Genomic DNA, 23,722 nt, shown 5'->3' on the forward strand with positions numbered 1-23,722 from the left:
TTTAATTTAACAAAATCATAAAACTGACACAGGAATGTAAACCCATCTTTTGTTTTGTTTTTTCTCTTAAAGAAAACATTAAGCTTTTTGAGGTTTATATTTAAAAAGTTTAACTATGGTCAAAGAAAAAAAAAATAGGATTTTTGTAACGGTAACTGTAAAATCCTTTTCTTTGAAGTACATCACGGGACACAGAGCCATAGTAGATAGGCCACCTTCAGGCACATCCTAAGACAAAAAGCAATACATGTGAACATCAAGAAGGGAGGGACCTCTGTGTCCCATGAAGTACTTCAAAGAAAGAGATTTTATAGGTAAGCTGTTATAAAAATCCTATTTTCTTATTGTACATCACGGGACACAGAGCCATAGTAGTTACTATGTGGAGTGTCCCATAGCAATGCCAACTCAAGATAGGGAGACACAACAAAAGTAGGATACTAAGGCTAGAGGACCCATACGGCAGCCTGTAGTACACTGTGCCCAAAGGCGATATCCTCATGACTTTTTACATCTACTTGATAGAATCTGGTAAATGTATGGACTGAACACCAGGTTGGGCCTTGCAGATCTGAGCCATGGAGGCCTGGTGATGCACTGCCAAAGAAGCACTAACAGCCCTGGTGGAGTGCGCTTTAATATGAAAAGGAGGAATTCTCCTCTTTAAACCATAAGCTTGAACAATCACTTGACAAATCCATTTAGAAATAGGTTTCAACGCTGCCTGTCCTCTTTTAGGTCCTTCTGTCAATCTGAGCAGTCACTTTTAAATACACCTTGATCACTCTCACCACATCAAGAGAATGACCTTTCTTCCGCAGAACGAGGTTCTGGAAAAAATGAAGGCAGAACAATATCCTGGTTTAAATAAAAACCTGACACTACCTTCGATAGGAAATTAGGATGAGGCCGCATTACAACCTTATCCTTATGAATAATCAAATATGGCTCTTTACAACAAAGAGCAGCCAACTCCGATACTCTTCTTGCAGAAGATATGGCAACCAAGAAAATTAATTTTCCTCGTCAAGAGGACCAAGGGAATATCTCGTATTGGCTCTAAAGGCTGTTTTTGTAAATCCGGCAGGACTAAATTTAAATCTCAATGGTTCAAGGGTGACCTAACTGGGGGATTAATCCGCGTTACCCCCTGAATAAAGTTATGAACCAGACAGTGTGAAGCAAGAGGTCGTTGAAAAAACACAGATAAAGCCCACACCTGGCCTTTGATAGCTTTCAAGGCCCGCTTCATTTCTAATACCATCTGTAGAAATTCAAGGATCCTATCTATGACATATTTCCTGGGGTGCCAACACCTGGATTCACACCAGAAGACATACGCCTTCCAGACTCTATAGTATATGACACTGGAGGCGGCTTCCTAGCATTAACCAAAGTAGAAACTACTGAAGCTAACAGCCCACGGTCCTTTAGAATGTGGGTCTCAATAGCCAAAACATTAAAATTAACATTTGTAAAGGTAGGATGGAATACCAGACCATGCGAAAGAAGGTCTGGCCACAGTGGTAGGGTCCAAGGGTCCCCTACTGCCATCTTTATGATCTTGGCAAACCAAGATCTCCTGGGCCACAAGAATCACCACCTTCCCTTCTTGCTTGATCCTCTGAAGAAGGCGCTGAAGCAGCAGAACAGGAGGGAACGCATAGATCCGTGAAAACTGATCCCACGGAAAAACCAAGGCATCTGTTCCATATGCCATCGGATCCCTTTTCCTTGACACAAAGTTCCCGATCTTGTTGTTGAACCTGGATGCAAACAGATCCACGTCCAGAACTCCCCATTTTTGGCATATTGACAGAAAGATGTCGGGGTGAAGGGACCATTCTCCCGGGAACAATTGGCGACTCAACTGCCAATTCTCTACCCCTGGAATGAAAATTGCTGACAGGCAAGGAATGCTGTTTTCTGCTGTGCTTTAGCCCCGTCCCCATCGCCTATGGCCCTTCCTCTCTTTTTTCTTTTTGAAAGGAGCCTTTTCCCGCATGAGCACGGGCTCCGATCCTATGGGATCCACAGAGAGGGAAGAAGGAATGCCGAAGGGGGGTCTGGAAGCCGGCGTGCCGTTCGCCCCCCCCCCCCCCTTTTTGCCCTCTTTGCTCAAGGAGAGGGGAGAAAACAGCACGGGGGTGTCTGGTGGGGAGAGGGAATCCCCCCAGACTTACCAGAGGTCTGCTGCTGGCCAGAGGAAGAAGAAACTGCTGCTTCCTAGACATAATGTGGGCTCGCTGAGAAGCATGAGACGGTATGCAATGCATACTAGCTCATTTTTTTTGGGGGGGTGGTTTACAACCTCTAACAAAATAAGCTGTCTGGCAAAGGTCGCAATTAAAAAAGAGGTGAGGCAAACAATTTAACATTTATAGGGGTGCTTACAACTGAAATTTTATTCATTATCTAAAACCTTTATTCTAGGTAAAAAAAAAAAAAGTATTCCTGTAACGGCTTAAAAAGTGTTGACTTTAAATTGTTAGTCCATCTAACACCATCTTCTCCACTTATTGACAATGCTGTGGTCCAAGGGTGGCTATGATGTTGCTCCTCAGGAGTGAATATAGCCACCCTAACACAAGAGGCGTGTTATTGGCCGATCACAAGGTGAAAATAAATGAATAAAAGCACTTTAAGAGGCAAAAAGGCAAAGAATGCATGCACACACACCTTTGTAGTACTTTATCTTCCATAATTTCTGGTTTTCGATTTGTTTTTTCCATTCTTCAAACTCAGGAACACTGTAGAATGACAGCTCCTGCTTATTTTTTGTTGCCTTTTAAAATAAAGATTTTTATCCGTTAAATACAGTCACCCTAAAAACACACACTCAGAATCAACTAATTGACTCACTAGATACCTTAACAATTGGAGTAATGAATTCCTCAAGAAAGCTGTGCTTCAGCAGGGATGGCCAATTGTGATGGAAAAAGTTGATGAGTAATCCTTTAATATGGGATCCATCTTGATCCTGTATACAGAGTAAAATAATTGGTAATCAGTGTACTGAATTAAAGAAACCCAAAAAGAGTCCTGTAAACCACATTACATGTGCATTGCCCATTTATGGTAAAGGGATTAAGCTCTTAACGTGCAAGTCAATGAACAATAATGTGTTAAAATGCACAGCTTATGCCTAAAGAATAGTTTAAACCTCCTAAACATTTTAGATTTTCTGAAAGCGGAGACAATTTAGAATAATAAAGTGGTAGTTACACATTTTTATGTCACGGGTTATTAGTGCCAACTGTGTATCAAACCCATTTTTTTCAGGAAAAAAAAAAAAAAAAAAAAAGGTAAAGTTTACATTATGTCACCCAATTTTATACTTTCCAGATGTAAGGAAGGGAAGTTTCTGTACTTTCACTGAGCTTAACCATTTCGCTGCCACAGACAAAGCTTAAAGGGATTGTATGGGTTAATTTTTTTTTTAAATAACAAACATGTTATATTTACCTCCACAGTGCAGTTTGTTTTGCACAGAGTGGCCACGATCCCGAGGGGGTTAGCTTGCAGGCATGCTCCCCGTCATATACGCTGCATCCATAGACACAGAGTGTAAGTGTATGACTCGGACGCATAGGATGCATTAAGGTGAAAAAACACAAACCTTTACAACCCCTTTAAGTCAGCAGCAACAAGGGCTTTTAAACATAATCCCAGCTGCTATACAGAAAATACAGAAACATATCTGTTGATGTGTCAAAAATAGGATTTTTATAACAGCTTACCTGTAAATCCTTTTCTTTGAGTACATCATGGGACACAGAGCCATAGTATTAACTTAATGGGTATATAGGCACCTTCAGGTGATGGACACTGGTATACCCAATACAGTTCACTCCCTATATAACCCCTCCTCCTTCCAGGGGTAACTACAGAAACTACATCCTCCAAAATAATTCCTGCACCAACACCAAGGGAGATGTATTTTTAGCAAAGACCCGAACATATTCAATCCTTCCAGAATCACCAATTATACCTGATCAGTCATGATCATGATTTTTCCATAACGTAAAGACTTGAGGGACTCTTGATCGTCATAGCTCTTCTTGTATTGCAATCCAACAATTTTAATGATGTTGTTGATTTCTGCATTCTCCATGATCTGTGGACAGGTAAAATTAAATGTCAACATTATCAGCTCATTAACATAATACAAGTTTGTAAATTGTGGTCTGTAGTGGACCGCTAAAAGCAACTTCTCAGTTGTGCAGAAAAAGCAAAATGTAGAATTGCTGTTTTTGGCACAAAGCTTCTGAAGTCATTGCATACTGGTTACCAATATGAATAGACAGAGTAAGAGGTGGAGTGTAGTAGTTTTCAGCTTAAAGATGAGGCCTTTTCTGAAATGACCCCAGGATCAACAATGAGGAGTTAGCTAAATGACCACTGTTTGTGGCAGATGCAGCATAACTTAAATATCTATTTTGACAAAAGCATGCTGGAGACAGAAAACGGAAAGAACCAGGTGATGTTAAACCAGTTTCAGTGGAAGTGGTTTGGAAAGCCTGAAATTTAGTTAAGGGTCACATGCTGGGGACCAAGTGCTTTAAATCAAATCCAGTCCTTCCTTTATAAAACAGCATGCTTGGACAGGCTTCTTCTCCTCTGTCCAACAATGCTGCTAGAAAGGAGACAGATTTGTGATTGACCTCTCTTGTCTCTGGCAGCAGGAGTCCCTCCAGATACTGGTGTTGCCGTTCACAATGACAGGCCACACAGCTGGCAGCACTGTCTATCTGGGTTGTGTCACCACATACACAACCTGGCCGATGGATGGCACAGCAATGTGTACACTTTCAGCTTTATGTTTGGGCTGTGCTATACCTGGCACGAGCCTGACATTGCTGATCGCTCATTCAGAAAGCTCACATAGCACTCTGAACCATCGGTCAGGCTGTGTATGTATGCAAGCCGACCTGATAGATCTTGCAGATAAGCAGAGACCAGGCCCTCTGAGTGATTTCACAGTTATGAATGATTGAACAGTGCTGCTTGTTTATTTAGAAGAGAAAATGTTTATTCAGAAATGCAGCTCTGTTTAATGCATCTGTAGAAGCTTGTACACACTAGTGGAGATACTTTACAGAGCCAAAGCTCTAAATTATATTTTATTATTATGAACAAGCAGCACCGATTGTTCATTCAGAATGGCGACAGATCATTCAGCTTAGAGGGGGTGGGGGCTTTGTACTGGCTGTGCTACCGCCCAAAAAAACGGGAATATAGAAAGGTATTTTAGGGGACAATGGGGCCACAGATCAGAACCAAGCGCTATATACACTTAGTCCACTGGGGAGAAGAAAAAAAAAACTTTAAATGTAATATCAAAAAATAACTTATTCACTGTAAGGTGGGCATTACTATCATCCCTATATTAAATTATCAAAAAAAGTGTTTTCCCTGGTATTATAAAGGAAGCCACTATATTCATTTTTTTGTGTTTGTGGTTTACAGACGAAACAACCAACAGGCAACATTGCACTTGCCAATAAAAATACTTGTTAGCATAACAAACATCTTGGCACTCGTGTAGAAGAAGCACCCAACGCATTTCAGGATTACGGTCATCATGGGTGCGCCAATACACGGTATATGTTATTGCATCTGTAATAAAAAGTACAATAAAATTCATAACTTATTAAAAGAATATAGGGGCTATCTTTATAATCCCAGGGAAAAACACCTTTTTTGATTCTTTAAATGCAAGGTACATGTGGATGTAGTCACATAATAACAATTTACAATATAGTGCAAAGTAGAATGACGGGGTACATTTCTGTAAACTTTTAAGGTCTGGATACTTAAATGCTGGGTGCAAAAGCAAAAATAAATAAATACAGACACACAAAAAGGTTTACAGAACTGGTTTACATATATTCACTTGTGCAGACAGGTCTTAATGTGAAGGTAGCAATGTATTGTAGACATGTAAAGTAAATTACCTGCTTGTGTGATGCTTCTCTTACGTTGAGGATTTTTCCTCTCAGGGGGAACACACCATATCGGTCTCTTCCTATGACACCTAAACCAGATACAGCCAAAGTTTTGGCTGAGTCTCCTTCTGTCAGAATCAGAGTGCAATCCAGGGAATGTTTGCCACCTGAATCAGATGAAAGATTAAGGAGCAAAATTACAGCAGTGTATTAATTCATGAAATACAACAAAAAAAAAAAAAGTTGTCAGGTTACAAAGACTATTTTGAATTGGAGACACAGCGATCTAATAAACTATTAATAATATCCATTCACAAATCAAATGCGTTATTCGCCATTACCATAGTTCTTTACTATTAATAAAATTGTCTAGTTAATTGAAAACTGTCGATTAATGTGTGGTGCAGTATTGCTACAATGGTAAAATGTTTAAAAAAAATAAAATAAAGAAAATTTGCAAAAAATCATCCATCTTATATATGAAATGACCTCTAAAATTTTATTATATGGAATTATGTCCACCTTAACAGATATCGGCACATAACTATCTGGGTACCTGTACATTAAATTAGTCACAAGTTTATAAACTGAAGATATAAATAGAACAACTGTATTAAGAAATGGCTATGGAAAATTTTATACATTCAGGCTCAACTCTAAGCTACCTAGTCTGGTGGAAAAAAAAAAAAAATGAATATATATCATACAATTCCATATACACAATCCATCTCTCACAGTTGATCCAGAGGAAGGAGAGAAACCCCAGCAAAGCATGCTCCATTTCGGTACAAAAATTTCTTCCTGATCCCCCAAGAGGCAATCAGATTTTCCCTGGATCAACTTTACCTATAAATGTCAGTACCCAGTTATATTATGTACATTTAGGAAAGAATTCAGGCCTTTTTTAAAACAATCTACTGAGCTGGCCAGAACCACCTCTGGAGGGAGTCTATTCCACATTTTCTGTACACATGAGCAGATTTTCCGTCGGAACATCTGGATGGTTTTTCCGACGGAATTCCGCTCGAGCGTGGCTTGCATACACACAGTCGCACAAAAGTTCTCTGAACTTTTGACCATTAAGAACGCGGTGACGTACAACACTACGACGAGCCGAGAAAATGAAGTTCAATGCTTCCGAGCACGCGTAGCACTTTTGCACGTTGGAATTTGTACAGACGATCTGAATTTCCAATCAAAACTTTTTCCGACAGAAAAATAGAGACCCTGCTCTCAATCTTTTGCTGGCAAAAATTCCACCAGCAAAAGTCCGGCGTATACACACGATCGCATTTTCCGACCAAACACTCTCATCTGACTTTTCCTGGCGGAATTTCCAATCGTGTGTACGGGGAAATACTGTGAAGAAACCTTTTAGTATTTGGAGATGAAATCTTTTTCCTCTAGACATAAAAAGGGTGCCCCCTTGTCCTCTGTGATGACCTTAAAGTGAATAACTCAACACCAAGTTTACTATATGGACCTCGGATGTATTTATACATGTTGATCATATCCCCCCTTAATCTCCTCTTCTCAAGAAAGAATAAATTCAGTTCCTCTAATCTTCCCTCATAGCTGAGCTCCTCCATGCCTCTCATCAGTTTGGTTGCCTTTCTCTGCACTCTCTCCAGTTCCTCCCCCGATATCCTTTTTGAGAACTGGTGCCCAAAACCAAAGGATTTGAACAGGGGTAAAATTACATGTCTCTTTCTGGAGTCTATACGTCTTAATACAAGAAAGGACTTTGCTAGCTTTGGAAACCGCGGCTTGGCATTGCATGTGATTATTGAGCTTATGATTTAATAAGCTACCAAAATCCCCAAATCCTTCTCCACTATGGATCCCCCCAGTTGTACTCCCCCTAGTATGTATGATGCATGCATATTCTTAGCCCCCAAGGTCATAACTTTACATCAGCTGCTATAATACAATATATTATTATTCATAAATGAACCACTTATAAAAAGGTCAAAGGATGGGTTGACCTTTTTGAACAGGTTATACCCATTATTAGGGTGTAACATGTAACACATACAGCATCTGCCTGCTCTTCTCCCTATTGCCCTCCCTGTGACAGCAGGCCAGGGGGTCTTCTCCTTGCACTCGCTGTCAGAATTCAAAAAGAGCGCAGCTGTGTGAGGCTATGCCCACAAGGCTGCATCATTCATTTACAGACCCCTGTGTATCAATGAACTATGAAACATAAAGTGCAGAGCTATATGCGAGAGTCGTGGCTAAATGTGAACCCACAAATAATGCATATATGCAATTCCAACAATGTTATTGCAAAGTGAAAATTAGATCTATCATACACACACAAACGTACATTACAACCACAATCTGCTACAGGCTCCTAAAAAAAAAAAAAAAAAAATGTACATTTTTTACTTGCAAAATATAGGCAATTTGTGATGCTGGTGGGCAGGGCTTACTCATTAATTTTACAAGATAAAACAGAACTACTGTAAGAGTTATATTAACCACTAAATCCATAACATGGAATAATTTCCATAGGAGAATGCCTTTGACTCCATGTGTACAAAAGCATCATTGCATCCAGTACTGCAGGGACTAAAATTCACATGATGCAGTATAAAGTATAGCCTTCATTGACTTTTATGCACACTGTACTTGCATGCTAAATGTGGATCACAGAAGCAGGGTGTGCACAGTCTGGATCTCGATTTTTGCATACAAGATAAATTATGCTGGGACACACTGTGTGTGTGTTGCAGGGAGAATTTGTCAAAGGTAATGTCAAGCTGTAAGTACATGGGGACAGGCATCTTATATGGCATCACAGCTTATGTAGCAAAAGTAGAGAGGATAAATTTGTTTAAAAACAAAAAAAAAAACACACAACAACTGAAAATGAATGTTAATGGTCATCAAAAAAAGGAAGCAGGGTGTACTCTATTAATGAATCCAGGTCGACTTATGGTTACTTTGTGCCATAAGGGAAAGAACATCAAGGATCCAACTACTATTACAAGCACATACACCCCACTATTTTTTTAAGTGCAAATTACAAAAGTAAAACTTTGGAGAATGTTCCTCCTTTCATCGTGAACACTGTATGTAAAATATTACTCAAGGTACTCTTCCCTATAATTCCTAAAGCCCAGCTCTAGGGATTAAGTAAAAAAAAAAAGAAAAAAAAAGAAATTTTTTACACACACACACACACACACACACACACACACACACACACCCCTTGTTAATGTCGATGGGTGCTCCATCACTTACCTTGCACACCACTTTAGCCAGCTCCAGCACCCTCCACATGAGGTTTGTTCTCTGGGCATGGCCTCAACATCTACACACACAATGCTAACCATGTACGGTACGTTGAGAAGGTTGGAGGGCAACCAGAGATGGTCACCGCTTACAAAGCCAATAGCACAGGATCGATCTCAGCACTGGAGGAACCCTATTCAGGAGTCAGGGGTTAAGTATTTACTCCCTTACTGTGCACCTCTAGACATAAGCATTTAAACCTTGTAGTTTAGGTGGGCCTCAAGCAAGGGTGAATATTTTTTTTTGTTAACTCCCGGAGTTGGGCTTTAAAGAGAACAGCGTTTTACCCATAAACAGCAAAGGTTTATTTTTAAAGGAAGCCCTATCAACAGAATCTTAATTCCATCCACTGCTCCGTTTTATTTACCCGTTGGGATGTAAATTGATTGTAAAGCTTAATTTTGTATTAAAATAAATGTTGTACTTAACTGCTCTGTGCAATGGTTACGCAGCAGAACAGCCCTGATGCTCTTCTTTTGCCCCCCCCGGTGGCTCTGGCTACTCCTATGTCTGTGTCTATAAACACAGACAGCAGAGCTCAGCTGCGCCCCCTGCTCCATCTTCATAGGTTTTAACTGACCGCAGCAGGAGCCAATTTCTCCCTCTGACGTCAATTTGCCCAGTGAGGAGGGAGAGCAGCTGTTCTCAAGCACAGCACTGGATCGAGAGCGGGCTCATGTAAGTATAAGATAGGTGTGCAGCAGAAGTTTTTTTTAACCTTAATGTAAAAGGTCAAAAACCTGACACCTTTATAATCATTTAAGGAAACTTCTGTGACACGTGACAGCAACGCTTTGGCCAATCAAGCACCTGTTGTCACAGGAAGGTGTTGAGCGATTCCCTAGCCCTGTGAGAACTCTGGACTTGAAGTTGCTCCCACTGAAGTGTCTTGCAGAGTGCTGATACGAAGGCATCAGTTATTACTTTTAGCTCCCAGAAGTAAACAGAGCAACAAGGCAGCTAAGGAAATGCTAGTACAGTATATGTTGCTGAAGAAGGTGGAACTAAAGCATTCAAGTGGCTTTGCCTTGAAAGTGCAAAGCAGAAGTTTTCTATGACAGTGGTTGTAAACAGCCAGAGTTTAACTGTTGGAGGAAAGCCAAAAAAAAAAAAAGGGTCAGTTTTCTACTGCTGTCTGTATCCTTATCGAGGATATTCCCTCATATATCAGTTGTTTGGTTATCAAGACAGGGCATGAAAGTGAATCTCTCAAATTGAAAATAAAAAAAAAGGTTTTTAAACCTTACAAGTTTATCTAAAACTTTAAGAAAGGTCTGACTGTAGGCCACTTTAACATTAAACAGGATATCATTTACAAATATTGTTTTATTAGTGGAACAAATGCAAGGTCTTCCTCATGCTCAGATCAGCTAGGCTTTTTGTCCTTTAAACTGATGACCCTGAAAACTACTCATGTACCATCATCTTTTTGTTACAATAATGTACGCTGCAAAAAAAATCCCAAATTTCCAGTTCTTTAAGAATACCTGCAAATGGAATTCCAAATAATTTATGAATTCATTCTCCAACTGCTACCCAGTTATAAAACAATAATAACATCTTTGTTCTAAGGTACAATTAGGCATTTTATTAAAACTTGTAGTGAAGATCATTAATGAATATGGATTAATCTACCAGCATCATTGGCGTCATCCAGTTTGGGAATGCCTTTAATTTTGCTGTGTTTCACAGAAGAACACTTCTTGTTCAGCTGGGTCTGAGCCTTGAATTTCACCCAGTTCAGAATACTTTCCACAATTCCACAGTTGGAAGCCTAGACACATAAGGCAAAGAAACATAATCCACAACACATCAACTCCTGTTTTATAGTATAATCAGAATCAAAAAGACAAGATACATGTACAAAGTATGTTTTAACATTCTAGCACAGGATTTATTTTTTGTGTGTGTTTTCTGCACACACATTTATCCAAAGGCGCAAAATTAGTGTCTGATGCTTTATAGCAGTCAATGAACTTTAATCACTTCCATACCAGGCCTATTCTGCCACTCCTGACCTAAATGTAAAAAATCATATTTTTTTCTATAAAATTACACCGAACCACCACACACGATATATGTTTTTTTTTTAGCAGAGACCCTACACTCGTGGAATGGCGCCAAATTTCGGTACTTAAAGATCTCCATAGGCAACGCTTGAAACATTTTTACAGGTTACCAGTAATCCCGCATACACTAGGGGTGCTGAAATTAATCGTTGCATCGCAATTCGGGTATCCCCAATGCGGCATCAATGCGCAAGGACCGGAAAATCAACTGCCTGGTGACGTCATCCCAACTTGCCCTGCCCCTCCTGGGTGAGTGCTCCGAGCGTATTGTTAAAATTACTTTGTTTTAATAAATGGCATGTTACAATGAACCATGTGCCCCGCCTCTATGCGCTTTTTAAAAAAATATGTCACTTCATACCGAATTTCACAGAACAATATATGAAGTGATGGCTGCATTTAACAGGTGGCTGCGTTTGACAGACACAGTGGCTGCGTTTGATGGGGGAGGTTCAGTATTTTTCTGTTTTGTTTGCACCCCCCAAAAAATTTTGAGCACCAGCTGCCAGTGGTCAGCACAGAGACAGTACAGGGAACTTCACAGGGCTGTTTGTCAGCTATGGATTGTAATCCCTCCAGACCTCCTAGCAGCATTGTGTGTGAATGCCTGTACCCTGTAGTGCACCAGATAAGTGCACTTTTTAAGGGAGTGAGGTTATTTTTAATTCAAAGCGGAGATCCAGTAAATTTTTTGTTTAATACAAGTCAGCAGCAACACAAAAAAAGTATCTTCTGACTTTTATTAAAAACCTGCCCCACAATCCAGCGAAGTGGCCACCCAAACCCTCCATTCTCCCCCGCCTGTCCACGGTGCTGGCAATACTACTGTGGGCATCCGGCTGCAACAGCTTGCAGATTCACAGTTGGGTGCGCATGTCTCACTGCGCTGTCCTGCCTAGCCAGGCAATCTTTTGGGAACTGTGATGTGTCACAGAAGATTGCAGAGTTGAAGGGTCAGCTTGGCTTGCATACACACGGTCACACAAAAGTTCACTGAACTTTTGACTGGCAAGAACATGGTGACGTACAACACTACGACGAGCCAGGAAAATGAAGTTCAATGCTTCCAAGCATGCGTAGGAATTTTGTGTGTCGGAATTTCTAGAGACGATCGGAATTTCCGGTCAAAACTTTTTCCGACCGAAAAATTGAGAATCTGCTCTCAAACTTTTGCTGGCGGGAATTTGGCCAGCAAAAAAGTTCAATGGAGCATACACACGGTAGCATTTTCCGACCAAAAGCTCTCATCTGTCTTTTGCTGGCCAAATTTCCGATTGTATGTAGCATTAGAGAGGTGGTCTTGGGCTAGAATTGTTGCTCTCGCTCTAACGTTCGTGGCGATACCTCGCGTGTGATTTGAACACGTTAGGTATCCAAATGATTTCCAAATGTGGGCATGACGTATGATATTTTTTTTTAGTTTTTTTACACTTATTACAAGGAATGTAAACCCTTGTAATAGGAATAGGGCATGACAGGTCCTCTTTATGGAGAGATGTGGGGTCCTTCAAGACCCCACATCTCTCCTTTAGGCTGGAAAGACTCTGCCTTTCCAGAAGAGTACACGGCAGCGTTCACATCTGTGAGGCTGGACGTGACATCATGCCCAGGCCTCCGAGGATCACAGAGACTGCGATATTCTCTATAGTAAACTTCTGGTGCCAGCAGATTCTTTCTCTAGCTTGCCGATTGCACAGGCGAGCAGGTCGACGCACCAGAGGGCGGTGGGGGTGTTGTCCCTTCCCGCCGCCTGTAAAAGCAACCAAGCTGATATGATTGTTCTTACAGTGCAGGGAATTGCTGGCTGAAAAAGATAACTGATGCCTGCAGCTGCAGGCATTATTCAGATATGTCCACTCAAACTGTCATATGATGGCCTTGGGTGGTTAAACACTCTCAGAAAAATTAAAGTTTAAATCTAGTTGTGGATTCATAGCAGACAGTTCCTTCCGCTAACACTGCAAGGTTCTGAGTTTAAATATTTCATAATGAATATGAATGATAAACATACTAACCGATTTTGCAAATTTTTCAGATAGCGGACACTTTGACCCAAAATTCTTTGCTTGGAGGGTCATATTTTCTTTTGTCTGAGAGTCGAATGTGGGGTTCTCAATCAAACAATTGATAAAAACCCACACATGATTTTTCACCTGTAAAAATAAAAAAGGCAACATTAGTTCTACACACTACCGCAAACACGCCTTCTGGGAACCCAGAAAATGACATTGTTGACATTGTTCTGCTTTGGGCAAGAGTCCCACACACTAATCTTCTATGTATAGTCTGTTAAATTGCTGTAATGCTCAATCTGTCCATGTTCTCTATACCCACTACTAGAGGTCGACCGATATTTGCAGTTTTTTAATTAATCGGCATCGGCAGATTGAGCTAATAAAAAGGCCGATTTAGAACTACAGTGCGAATGGAAATTACTTCTGTAATAGAAGTCAATGCAAGTTGCCTGAGTCTTCATAGAAACACTGTCCTCCTCTCTGGGCAGTCTGCCAAGAAAAGAGCAAAAAGATGCAATGTTTACACTTGAATGAATGAACTCAACTCAGTGTGTAGAGTTCTCAGTTTAACCATTTAAAGACTAAATATTTTCTGACACTTAAAAATCCTGTATTTTCTGCCAGAAAATCCTTTAGACCCCCCAAAAAATTATATATATATTTTTAGCAGAGATCCTAGGGAATAAAATAGCGGTTGTTGCAACATTTTATGTCACACTGCATTTGCGCAGAGGTCTTTCAAATGCATTTTTTTGAGGGGAAAAAAATACACTAAATGATTTAAAAAAAAAAAAAAAAAAAAAAACTAAAAAACAGTAAAGTTAGCCAATTTTTTTTCTCGTCCAAAAGTTTTGACTACCCATTTTTTTTTTTATAGGCTGCTTTCACACTGGAGCGGACAGGCATTGATGGTAAAATGTTGCTGTTTTAGCAGCGCTTTACCATCATTTTAGCGGTGCTATTCGGCTGCTAGTGGCACGCATATAACCCAGCTAGGAAGAGGTTAAATGCGCCCGTGAAGCACCGCTGCCAAATCGAAATGCATGCGCTTCAGGAGTGGTGCCCATTAATATCAATGGGCAGGAGTGGTGGAGAAGCGGTATACACCACTTCAAACGTGCTGCTTGCAGGACATCCTGCCAGCGCATCGCCTCAGTGTGAAAGCACTCTGTCTTTCACACAGACTGCAGGGGAGCCGTTTTGCAGGCACTTTACAGGCGCTATTTTTAGCCCAAAAGCGCTAAAAGACGCCCCAGTGGGAAAGGTGTCTGTTTTATGAGATGAAGGGGGATAAAAACATAAATAAAAAAAAAACGGCCTAACATATCAACCCAAAAAAAAAAAAAAAATCGGCATCATATATCGGCCGCCATGATTTCTAAATATCGGCATGGGCCAGAGAAAAATCCATATCGGTCGACCTCTACCCACTACAACTGTATAGACAGACAAGAAATTGAAATGTATTAAAATTTATATTCCGTCGCCTCTAATGGTAAATTATGTCAATATTCTTAGTCAACCTACCACATGCTGCAATATGAAAAAAATGTCATTCTCCCCGAACCAAACATCAGGGGCCTATTTATCATTGTTATGAAAACTCAGGCATTTTAATTTTGTCTAGGTTTGCCAGTTTGCTGTTCAATGCACACTTTCACCTGTATTCATCAGGTTATGGAAACTTCAGGCAACACTGGATACTAACATAATCAAAATGTAAATAGCAAAATGCAATGCTGCAGAACCCATTTTAGCACGTAAATAAAATTATGTGTAATGACTATTACACATAAAGGTCATAGAATAGATAAAAAAAAGTTATTTTACAAACTGAACAAAGAAGCTCTTTCCTCTTCAGCAGTTATTTCCATTATACAACTACTACCATTTAAAGAATAATTTAAGAATATCCAAAATTAACTTTCTTACTATATATGATCAGAACACATTCCGGGAAAAAAAAATCCCTAAATTGCACCTAAAGTGATGGTTTTAGCTTAAACTTAATTTCTTTGGTTACTGTGGCTACCACGGCTTTTTATCTTAGACTTGATGAGGTAATTCGATCACAGAGTAACAGCGGTTGGCCATTTCTCCTTTACTCTCCTTCATTTACCATGTATTAAGTATTGTTAACCATTTCTGGACTGCCCACATACTGCTGCAGGGTGGCCCAGCTGCATGAAGCGATATACCTGTATGTCGTTTTGTGCTCGATACAGTCGAGTCTATGTCTGCCGGCCGACTGAGATCGCTCCAGAGAGGCAGAACGGGGATATGCCTATGTAAACAAGGCAGATTCCCCCCCAATCTGACAGGGGACAACACTGAGATTGGCTGTTCCTAGTAATCAGGAACAGTGATCTCTGTGTAGTCCCAGTGAGCCCATCCCCCCCCAATAGGGTTGCACAGATACCGATACCAGTAACGTTATTGGTGCCGATACGAAGCATTAAGGGTATCAGTACTGGTGGAAATGTATCGATACCCGGAACCAATACCTTCTAGTTTGTTTTTTTCAGCTGTCAGCAGGAAATGAATGTTGATAATTATTGGTTGTTAAGGAGCGGGGCCACAGTGTCCTTAACCATATCAGCTGTCCATGGGATTCCCCTCCCTGCCTCCTCCTCCCCTCCCGCCAGCTGTCACCAGGCCTGGACTGGCCGGGGCCACGTGTCCTCTGCAGTGCTGGGTGTACTGACAGGAAGGGTCATATCTACCGAGAAAAACAAGGCATTTGCCTTGTTGGGCGGCACCAGTTATGTTGCTACAGGAGGGCGGGGGGGACTCAGCAGAGGGTGAATGGATAATGAAAGTGTTCAGCTGCCTGACAAATTTGGGTTACTGGGATGAGTCTGCAGGTAACCTAAAGGCTGTGCTGTGTGCAGTCACACCTCCACCTAACTCTGCCTGATTGATAGCCAAATGAAGGGTTATTTGCCATCATCCGATCTGTGTGAAGGTCCTGAATGAGGATATGAAATGAAGATTCATCTGCACAACATACCCATAATCCTCTGATAGCGGTGCTGGGATCCTTACCGACTGAGGGCTCTCGGACTATTTCCTATGTAAATATGCCATCATACTAGGCGCCATGTCAGCAGTAGGGATGAGCTCCGGCGTGTTTGCATAGCCCGCCAAGAAGTTGGCGCAGCGCTGCGCTAATCACAGGCAGTGAGACATTGTCCTGATGCGTGGCTGCAGAATCAGGAAATGTCTCACTGCCTGTGATTAGCTCAGCACAGTGCCGACTTCCTGGCGGGCTGTGCGAACACGCCGGACCTCATCCCTAGTCTGCAATCCCCCCCCCCCCTGCCTTTACTTACCCTCCTCTCCTTTCCCTGCAGTGGTTAATGGGTGGGAGTGTAGAATAGTGTAGAATTTAGCAAGAGCGGTTGGGAGTTTGATATAAACTTGAGGGGAGTTTGAGGAGAAACTTGTCTTAACAGAGACAGCAACCCTGTCTAGAAACAGATAAGACTCAACCTGACAACATCCAATTGATACTATAAAAATCAGCTTTAGAAGACGGAGCGTTCAGAGGGATTATACTGTACCTGAAATGGCTTCACAGAAACTCCAGCTTTGTTCTTTTTCTTCACAACCTCGATAAGTTTAGACACTATTTGATCCACTACATAATCTACATGTCTACCACCCTGAAACAGTAAATAAAGATAAGCTATTCATTTTGCATTCAAATTTTTTTGTGGATTAAGTAAACCAAGCTAAAAACATTCACTGAATAATGCATGCACACTCACCAAAATACATAAAGTTTGGACCTGGTGGTCATTTAATACAAACATACATTTTTAACCACTACAATACAGGGCACTTTCACCCCCTTCCTTCCCAGCCCAATTTTCAGCTTTCATCGCTCTAGCGCTTTCAGTGACAATTGCGCGGTCATGCTACACTGTACCCAAATGAAATTGTTATCATTTTTTTCGCACAAATAGAGCTTTATTTTGGTGTTATTTATTCACGACTCCGTTTTTTTTTTTTTTGCGATATAAGCGCAAAAATAGCGGAAATTTGGAAAAAAAACTATATTTTCTTTTTTCTATTTGAAAAGAAATCCAATAAAATCAAATTTTGTCATAAATTTAAGCCAAAATGTATTCTGCTACATGTTTTTGGTAAAAAAAATTCCGTTAAGTGTATAATAATTGGTTTGTGTGATCACGGACATATGTACGCAAATGATCATGTACATATGTGTGCAGGTGATCACGTACATATGTGTGCAGATAATCATTGGGACATGTGATTTTAGTGGGACATATGTGGGGGACATGTTTTTATTATTAGGGACATGTGTTTTTATTATTTGGGGACATGTATGTTTTGGGGACATGTGTGTTTTGGGGACATATGTGGGGACTGTGTTTGTACTGTGTGGTGTGTTGTGTGTGTACACTACACTGATGATCAGTGAGTAAAAAGCTGTAAAAAGCAGCCCATACTCACTGATCATCAGCCGGCTGCAGCGATCTGCTCTCTTCTCCTCAGCGGTGACTTCCGTGTGAGGAGAGCCGATTGCCTAGCAACCGGCTGTTTGTTTACATCACATGACGGCCGTGATTGGACACGGCCGTCATGTGATCAGGAGGGCCAATCACAGAGCCCTGCTGCCGATCTGAGATGTGCCGTGTCCGGGTGACACGAGCACATCGGGATCGCGCCGCTGCGCGGGCGCGCGCGCGCGCGATCCCGCTGCTCCTGAATGACGTTCCCAAACGTCCTATCAGGAGCAGGCGGCTCCCACCCGGCCGTATATACGCATTGGCCGGGTGGGAAGTGGTTAATATTAATAAAAGGACTTTGCACATTAATACTGTTATAACTACTCAAAAAGCCCATGGATTATTACAGTGGACGGTATGTAAAGGAAACAAATCATTATCACAATATAAACCTTTCATGTCATGATTTTGACCCCTTAATAATAATTAACAATGTATGACTAGACCTGGCCACAAAATTCCTGAGCAAAAGCCATAATATCTTGTATAGCACCCTAAATTGGTTCCTTTTTAAAGCACTTTACAAAGAAACAAAAAACAAGTGGCAAACATTTATGTAAAGGCTTGCCTAAAGAAGGAAGTTTTCATTTGATTTGAAAGAGAATAAAGCATAAAGGTAAAACATTATTTTTGGATAGATGAGAGAGAAATTTGAATGCTTGTCAGTTCTTATTGCTGTTTGAATCTCCCTAACTGGGTCACACTCTCTCCATTTGTCCTGCTTACCATTATCATTAAAAGTAAAAGAAAAGCCAATATTTTGGTTTGTGCCCAGAAAAGTAATAGGAGGTGAAATTTTACAAAAGGGACACTAATTCTGGTGACCTGGGGGTCCCCAATGGCTTCACTTAGTTTGCAGGGATTTCTTCTCACTTCCTGTTTTGGCTAAGGGACCGGAAGTGAAGAGAAATCTTCACAAAGGGACACAGATAGCGAAAATAAAAATCTGACTAGTGTTATAACCCTCCCTTACTCTATCCAAAATTAAAAGAAAAAAAAAAGGTTTTGTCTATAGTTCCACTTTAACCTCTTGCCGACCAGTCGCCACAGTTATACTGTGGCAAGCTGGCTCGGCTGTGCAAATAGTCATCTATGTTGGTTCGTGGACGAGGTTCTGTGGGCATGTGCGATCGTTCCCTAGAGATACAAAATGGGGATCTGCCTAAGTAAACAAGGCAGATCTCCGCTCTGATCTCCGACAGGGGATGGCACAGGATCTTGTCTTCCTGCTATGCAGGAAGACAGATCTGTGTGTTATCCCAGGCAGCCCATCCCCCATACAGTTAATAAAAACACACAAGGAACACAGTTAACCCCTTGATTGCCCCCAATGTTAACTCCTTCCCTGCCAGTGTCATTAGTACAATGTCAGTGTTAGCACTGATTGCTGAAATAATGTCACCGGTTCCCAAAAACAGTGTAAATTGTCAAACGTACAATCTATCTGCTGCAATCCTGTTAAAAAACGCTCATCGTCATTACTAGTAAGAAAAAAAAAAAAAAAAACATAATCTATGCCCTATTTTGTAGACGCTATGACTTTAGTGCAAACCAATCAATTAAGCTTATTGGGGATTTTTTTTTTACCAAAAATATGTAGCCGAATACATATTGGCCAAAATTTATGAAGAAATAAAATTTTTTTAATATTTTTATTGGGTAGACTTTATAGCAAAAAATAAAAAAGTTTTTTTTTTTCTAAATTGACGGTCCTTTTTTTGTTTATAGCAAAAAAATAAAAACTGCAGAGGTGAGGGGGGGGGGGGGGGAAGAGGACATAACATTTTCTTTGGGTACAGCGTCACACTACTGTGCAACTGTCAGATAAATAACAGTGCCATATCGCAAAAAAAGGCCTGGTCAGGAAGTGGGTAAATCTTTCTGGTCCTCAAGTGGTTAAAGGTGGAGAATTTGATGTTCTTGGGAAGAGAATTCCAGAGTTTTGGGGAACAGGAGTAGGCTCTGTCCTTAGTAGTTACCTGGATGTCCGACTCCTTTATCAACACTAGTTTGGGCGGGCAGAGCGGAGAGCTGCCGACTGACAGTCAGAAGCTCTCTGCTCGGGGAGCTGTGAGAACCGAGCCATCGGCGATGTTCGATCACTCGGCTCTCAGTGCAGAGGCACTGGTGGACAGATGCAACATTGGTCCGATGCTACATCGACCTAGGCAAGTAGGGAAAAAATAAAAAATAAACTCTTTTAATTAACAAGGAGAATTAAGTTAGACATCACATTTTGAAGATTTTCATGAAGGAACAGGAGGAGCCCGCTACTCTCTGATGTCAAAATGCTTCAATATAGAAATTAAAAACACTTTGGAAGAAAATCGTAACTAATTATTTTACTCCCAGACTACCAGCAGGCTCCCCTAGTAACATCAGTTGGTCCTCCTGCGGAATCCTAGGGAAGTTGAGAATCCCAAATCCTGCGAGAACGTGCTCTTACACAGTGCAGTAGCATCCTCATGAGAACTGGGATCCCAAGTTTTCAGATCTTTGTGGAGATCAGTGACACCAGTGAGAGGAAGCATCCAAAAGCAAAAAGAGTTTTTTTTAATTTTGCAATGCAGCGTTTGTGGAACTAGGGGTGGAGGCAGCCATATATGAAGACTTTGCATTTTATTGCAAAGCAAAGTCCACTTTAAAGTTACAACAGACTAGGATAATTGGCCAGAACAGCTGAAGGAAATCTTTACACTGCAAAGTACAACCATAAACATTCTTTGGCTCTGAGAAAACTGCAGCAGCAAGACCAGCAATTTATCATCTAAAATAAACTGCACTTAAAGACAAATTAGAGTCAATGCACACAAGAATGTACCTACCTTCGTGGTAGCTATACTATTTACAAAACTGATTTGTTGGAAGCCTTTCTCACTCAGCGTGAGACACACATCCCATCGGTCATTTACAACTTCATGAATTACTTTCAGTGCAACACCAGTTTCATCTAGTTTCTCCTTTACGTATAGATCTACGTAACTGCGGAATCCATTCACCTACAAAACATCAGAAGGATGAGCATCAGTATGAATTTGAATACAGAAAATAAATTAAGATTAATTAAAAGATACTTACAGGAAGTTTTTTTCCATTAAGCATGACTTTCACACCTTTGCAAGCACCTGCTAAATCATAGGCTCGCCTTGTTAACAGGGCCAGAGTATCCTTGTCCAAAGTCTCCATTTTAAATTTAGACAAATCAGGCTGGAATGTAATGCATGTGTAGTCATCACCATCAAAATATTTGATCTTGGGTTCTGTTGTTTTTTGCATATTATTCATCCAGATCTGGATAGAAAGCAGAAAAGTTTGGATACTAAAATATTATGCACTAGTGTGTAAATGCCTACCTAAATGCTGTAAAAGACAATACGAAGGTTGATGGGAAATAAAGAAGAAAAAAAAATAAAAATGATACAAAAGATCACAAGAATTCTAACTGACCCAATGCAGAAACCAGAGAGCAGACATGTCACATCCTGGTGGTCCATAACCTTATGTCAAGTGGAGCGGGTGAAGTGACAAAGTCAGTAAGCATCCCCCACTAGTGGATTCACATAACCGAGTGGGAATGCTGGTCATACCTATTAGTTTTAAGCCACTCATACCTTGTGCGATTCAGCTTGGCACACTACCAAATACTTTGTCTTCTAACTTTTGATTGAAGCTGCCTCTTAGATTTAGGAAACATTTCTAAATCCTTCTGAAAATAACCACTTGCCAACCAGTCACGTACCTGGTACATCGTTGGTCATCAAGTGGTTGTACGCCATACGGCAAGACAAAGCCGGGATCGGCTTTGATCAGCTGTTTGGTATAGTAACCCAGAAGCGATTACATGACATCACTTTTGGTTTACCCAGATGTCAGCAGTATAATTTTCAAAAAATGTAAAGCATTAAAAAACAAAAAAAACACAGACCTTGGTGTTAAGTGCAGCGGAGGAATTTGAGGTCTTTTGACCCCAGATATAGAAAGTACCTGTCACACACACCTATTGCTGTCACAAGGATGTTTACATTCCTTGAGTCAGTAATGAAAGCGTTAAAATTAATTAAAAGCAACCGTGTAAAATTAAAAATAATAAAATAAAAATTTAACTTTACATGCTTTGATTCAATCATACCTGTTTAAAGCTGTGTTTATATTCCTTGCAAGCTGTTTCGACTGTAAATTTTGTACTGAATATATTGCAAAGTTTAGCACCATAGCCATTACGACCACCTAAAAATAAAAAAAAGCTTAAGGAATTTGCTGGCTGACATTTTGCATTATTTTCAAATGGAAAGGCTAAACTTTTTTCAGAATCATGATTAATATATAAATATATCACGAGTAGTATAAAAATTTTACAAAATTTCTAAAGAAAACAAAACTAACCTTATTTAAAAGCTAAAAAAATTGTCCAAAACCAATTTTTTGTATATATTTTGCAAACTGGATCTCCATATGTTGCAGAGTTACAGAAGTATTTAACTAAAGAGCCAAGTTTTCCAACAACATTAAAATTCAGAATTTCAAAATTCCTACACTTTAGAACACAGTCAGTAGCCTTTAAATGCAGAGGAGATGGAAAGTCATAGAACCAATGTAGCTTTGACTATATGAGAAAAATGACTTGCCTGTAACTTTTTTCTCTTCATCATCATAGTTACTTGAGGTCAATAGTTGGCCAAAAATCAGAGCTGGGACATAGACCTTTTCCACCTTGTGTTCTACTACTGGGATACCTTTACCATTGTTCCAAATGCTGATGATGTTGGAGTCACTAAAATAAGAAGTAGAAATTAGACGTCTAATACACAAACCAAAACTTAAAAAAAAAAAAAAACTGAAATCTGTAGAATTATATCTTTGCAATAAAAAATCTGCAATGTTAATCTCAATGCTCAGCATCCTTAAAGGAGTTTTAAACACAAAGTTTTTTTTATATCTTAATGCATTCTATGCATTAGGATAAAAAAAAAAAAACCTTGTGCTCCCCAATTACCTACCTGAGCTTCTCCTCTCTCCAGCAATGTTCACAATCCCCTCAGCCATCCAGTACACTCCTCCTGATTGGCAGAGACAGAGCAGCGGTACTATTGGCTCCTGCAGCTGTCAAAGTCAGTCAGCCAATCAGGGGAGAGAGGGAGCGGGGCCAGGTCGGGGCACCGTGTCTGAATGGATACACAGAGCTCTGACACGTCTTGGGTGGCCCCTGTAGCAAGCTGCTGGCTGAGGGGCACTCAAAGGAGGTAGGGACTAGGAGCAACAAAGAGGGACCAGAGAAGAGGAGGATCCAGGCTGCTCTGTGCAAAACCAACTACACAAAGGATGTAAGTTTAACCTCCTGTAGCGGCTGACTTTTAATAATAGGACACTTACCTGGAATGCAGTGTCAGCACCCCAGACAATGTTTCCATTGGCTGTCGGTGCTGCCGCCGCCATTGCCGGTAAGGGCTTGCGGCTTCACTGCCGGGTACCTACTGCACATGTGCGAAGCGCGCTTCGCACTCTTACTAGCCTGGCAGCAGGGGGAAGAGGAGGGGGCTGAACTTGTGACTTACCTTACCGCGGCGAGGTCCGACAGAAGCGGGAAAAGGGTACCCGTCAAAAACAGGTGGCACCGCAGAGGGGAGGAATCAGATAAGTGGAAGTTGCTCTTCTGGGTAGAACTCGGATTTAAAATGGCTGTAAACCCTCTCATATACCCAGTGAAGTGAACAGCCTCAGATGATACACACAGACTAAACAAATCATCCTACATAACTTTTACTATATCTGCAGTTATCCCCTCTCTTCACCCTTCCAAAAGTGCAGATTGTGTTAATCTTTATCTGTCAGTAGCACAGAGATGAGGGCAGACAGACTGC

The 23,722-nt window shown here is 40.7% G+C and overlaps 1 protein-coding gene across 1 annotated transcript in view; it reads right to left on the bottom strand.

Annotated features, from left to right (window-relative positions):
- TOP2B (DNA topoisomerase II beta) overlaps window positions 1-23,722 on the bottom strand; it is an 83,483-nt gene that overhangs the window by 42,280 nt on the left and 17,481 nt on the right. Inside the window, exons 5-15 of the mRNA XM_077491430.1 lie at window positions 22,490-22,635; window positions 21,994-22,091; window positions 20,943-21,155; window positions 20,690-20,863; window positions 16,893-16,994; window positions 13,330-13,467; window positions 10,881-11,019; window positions 5,958-6,115; window positions 3,992-4,117; window positions 2,870-2,980; window positions 2,680-2,785 (exon numbers count right to left, since the gene is read on the bottom strand). Coding sequence (XP_077347556.1) covers window positions 2,680-2,785; window positions 2,870-2,980; window positions 3,992-4,117; window positions 5,958-6,115; window positions 10,881-11,019; window positions 13,330-13,467; window positions 16,893-16,994; window positions 20,690-20,863; window positions 20,943-21,155; window positions 21,994-22,091; window positions 22,490-22,635 — 1,511 coding nt within the window. The remainder of the gene's footprint in view (window positions 1-2,679; window positions 2,786-2,869; window positions 2,981-3,991; window positions 4,118-5,957; window positions 6,116-10,880; window positions 11,020-13,329; window positions 13,468-16,892; window positions 16,995-20,689; window positions 20,864-20,942; window positions 21,156-21,993; window positions 22,092-22,489; window positions 22,636-23,722) is intronic.

Source organism: Lithobates pipiens, unplaced genomic scaffold (genome assembly GCF_037356315.1).
Source record: "Lithobates pipiens isolate NorthernLeopardFrog02 unplaced genomic scaffold, aLitPip1_a1.2 Scaffold_19, whole genome shotgun sequence".
Classification (NCBI taxonomy): domain Eukaryota; kingdom Metazoa; phylum Chordata; class Amphibia; order Anura; family Ranidae; genus Lithobates; species Lithobates pipiens.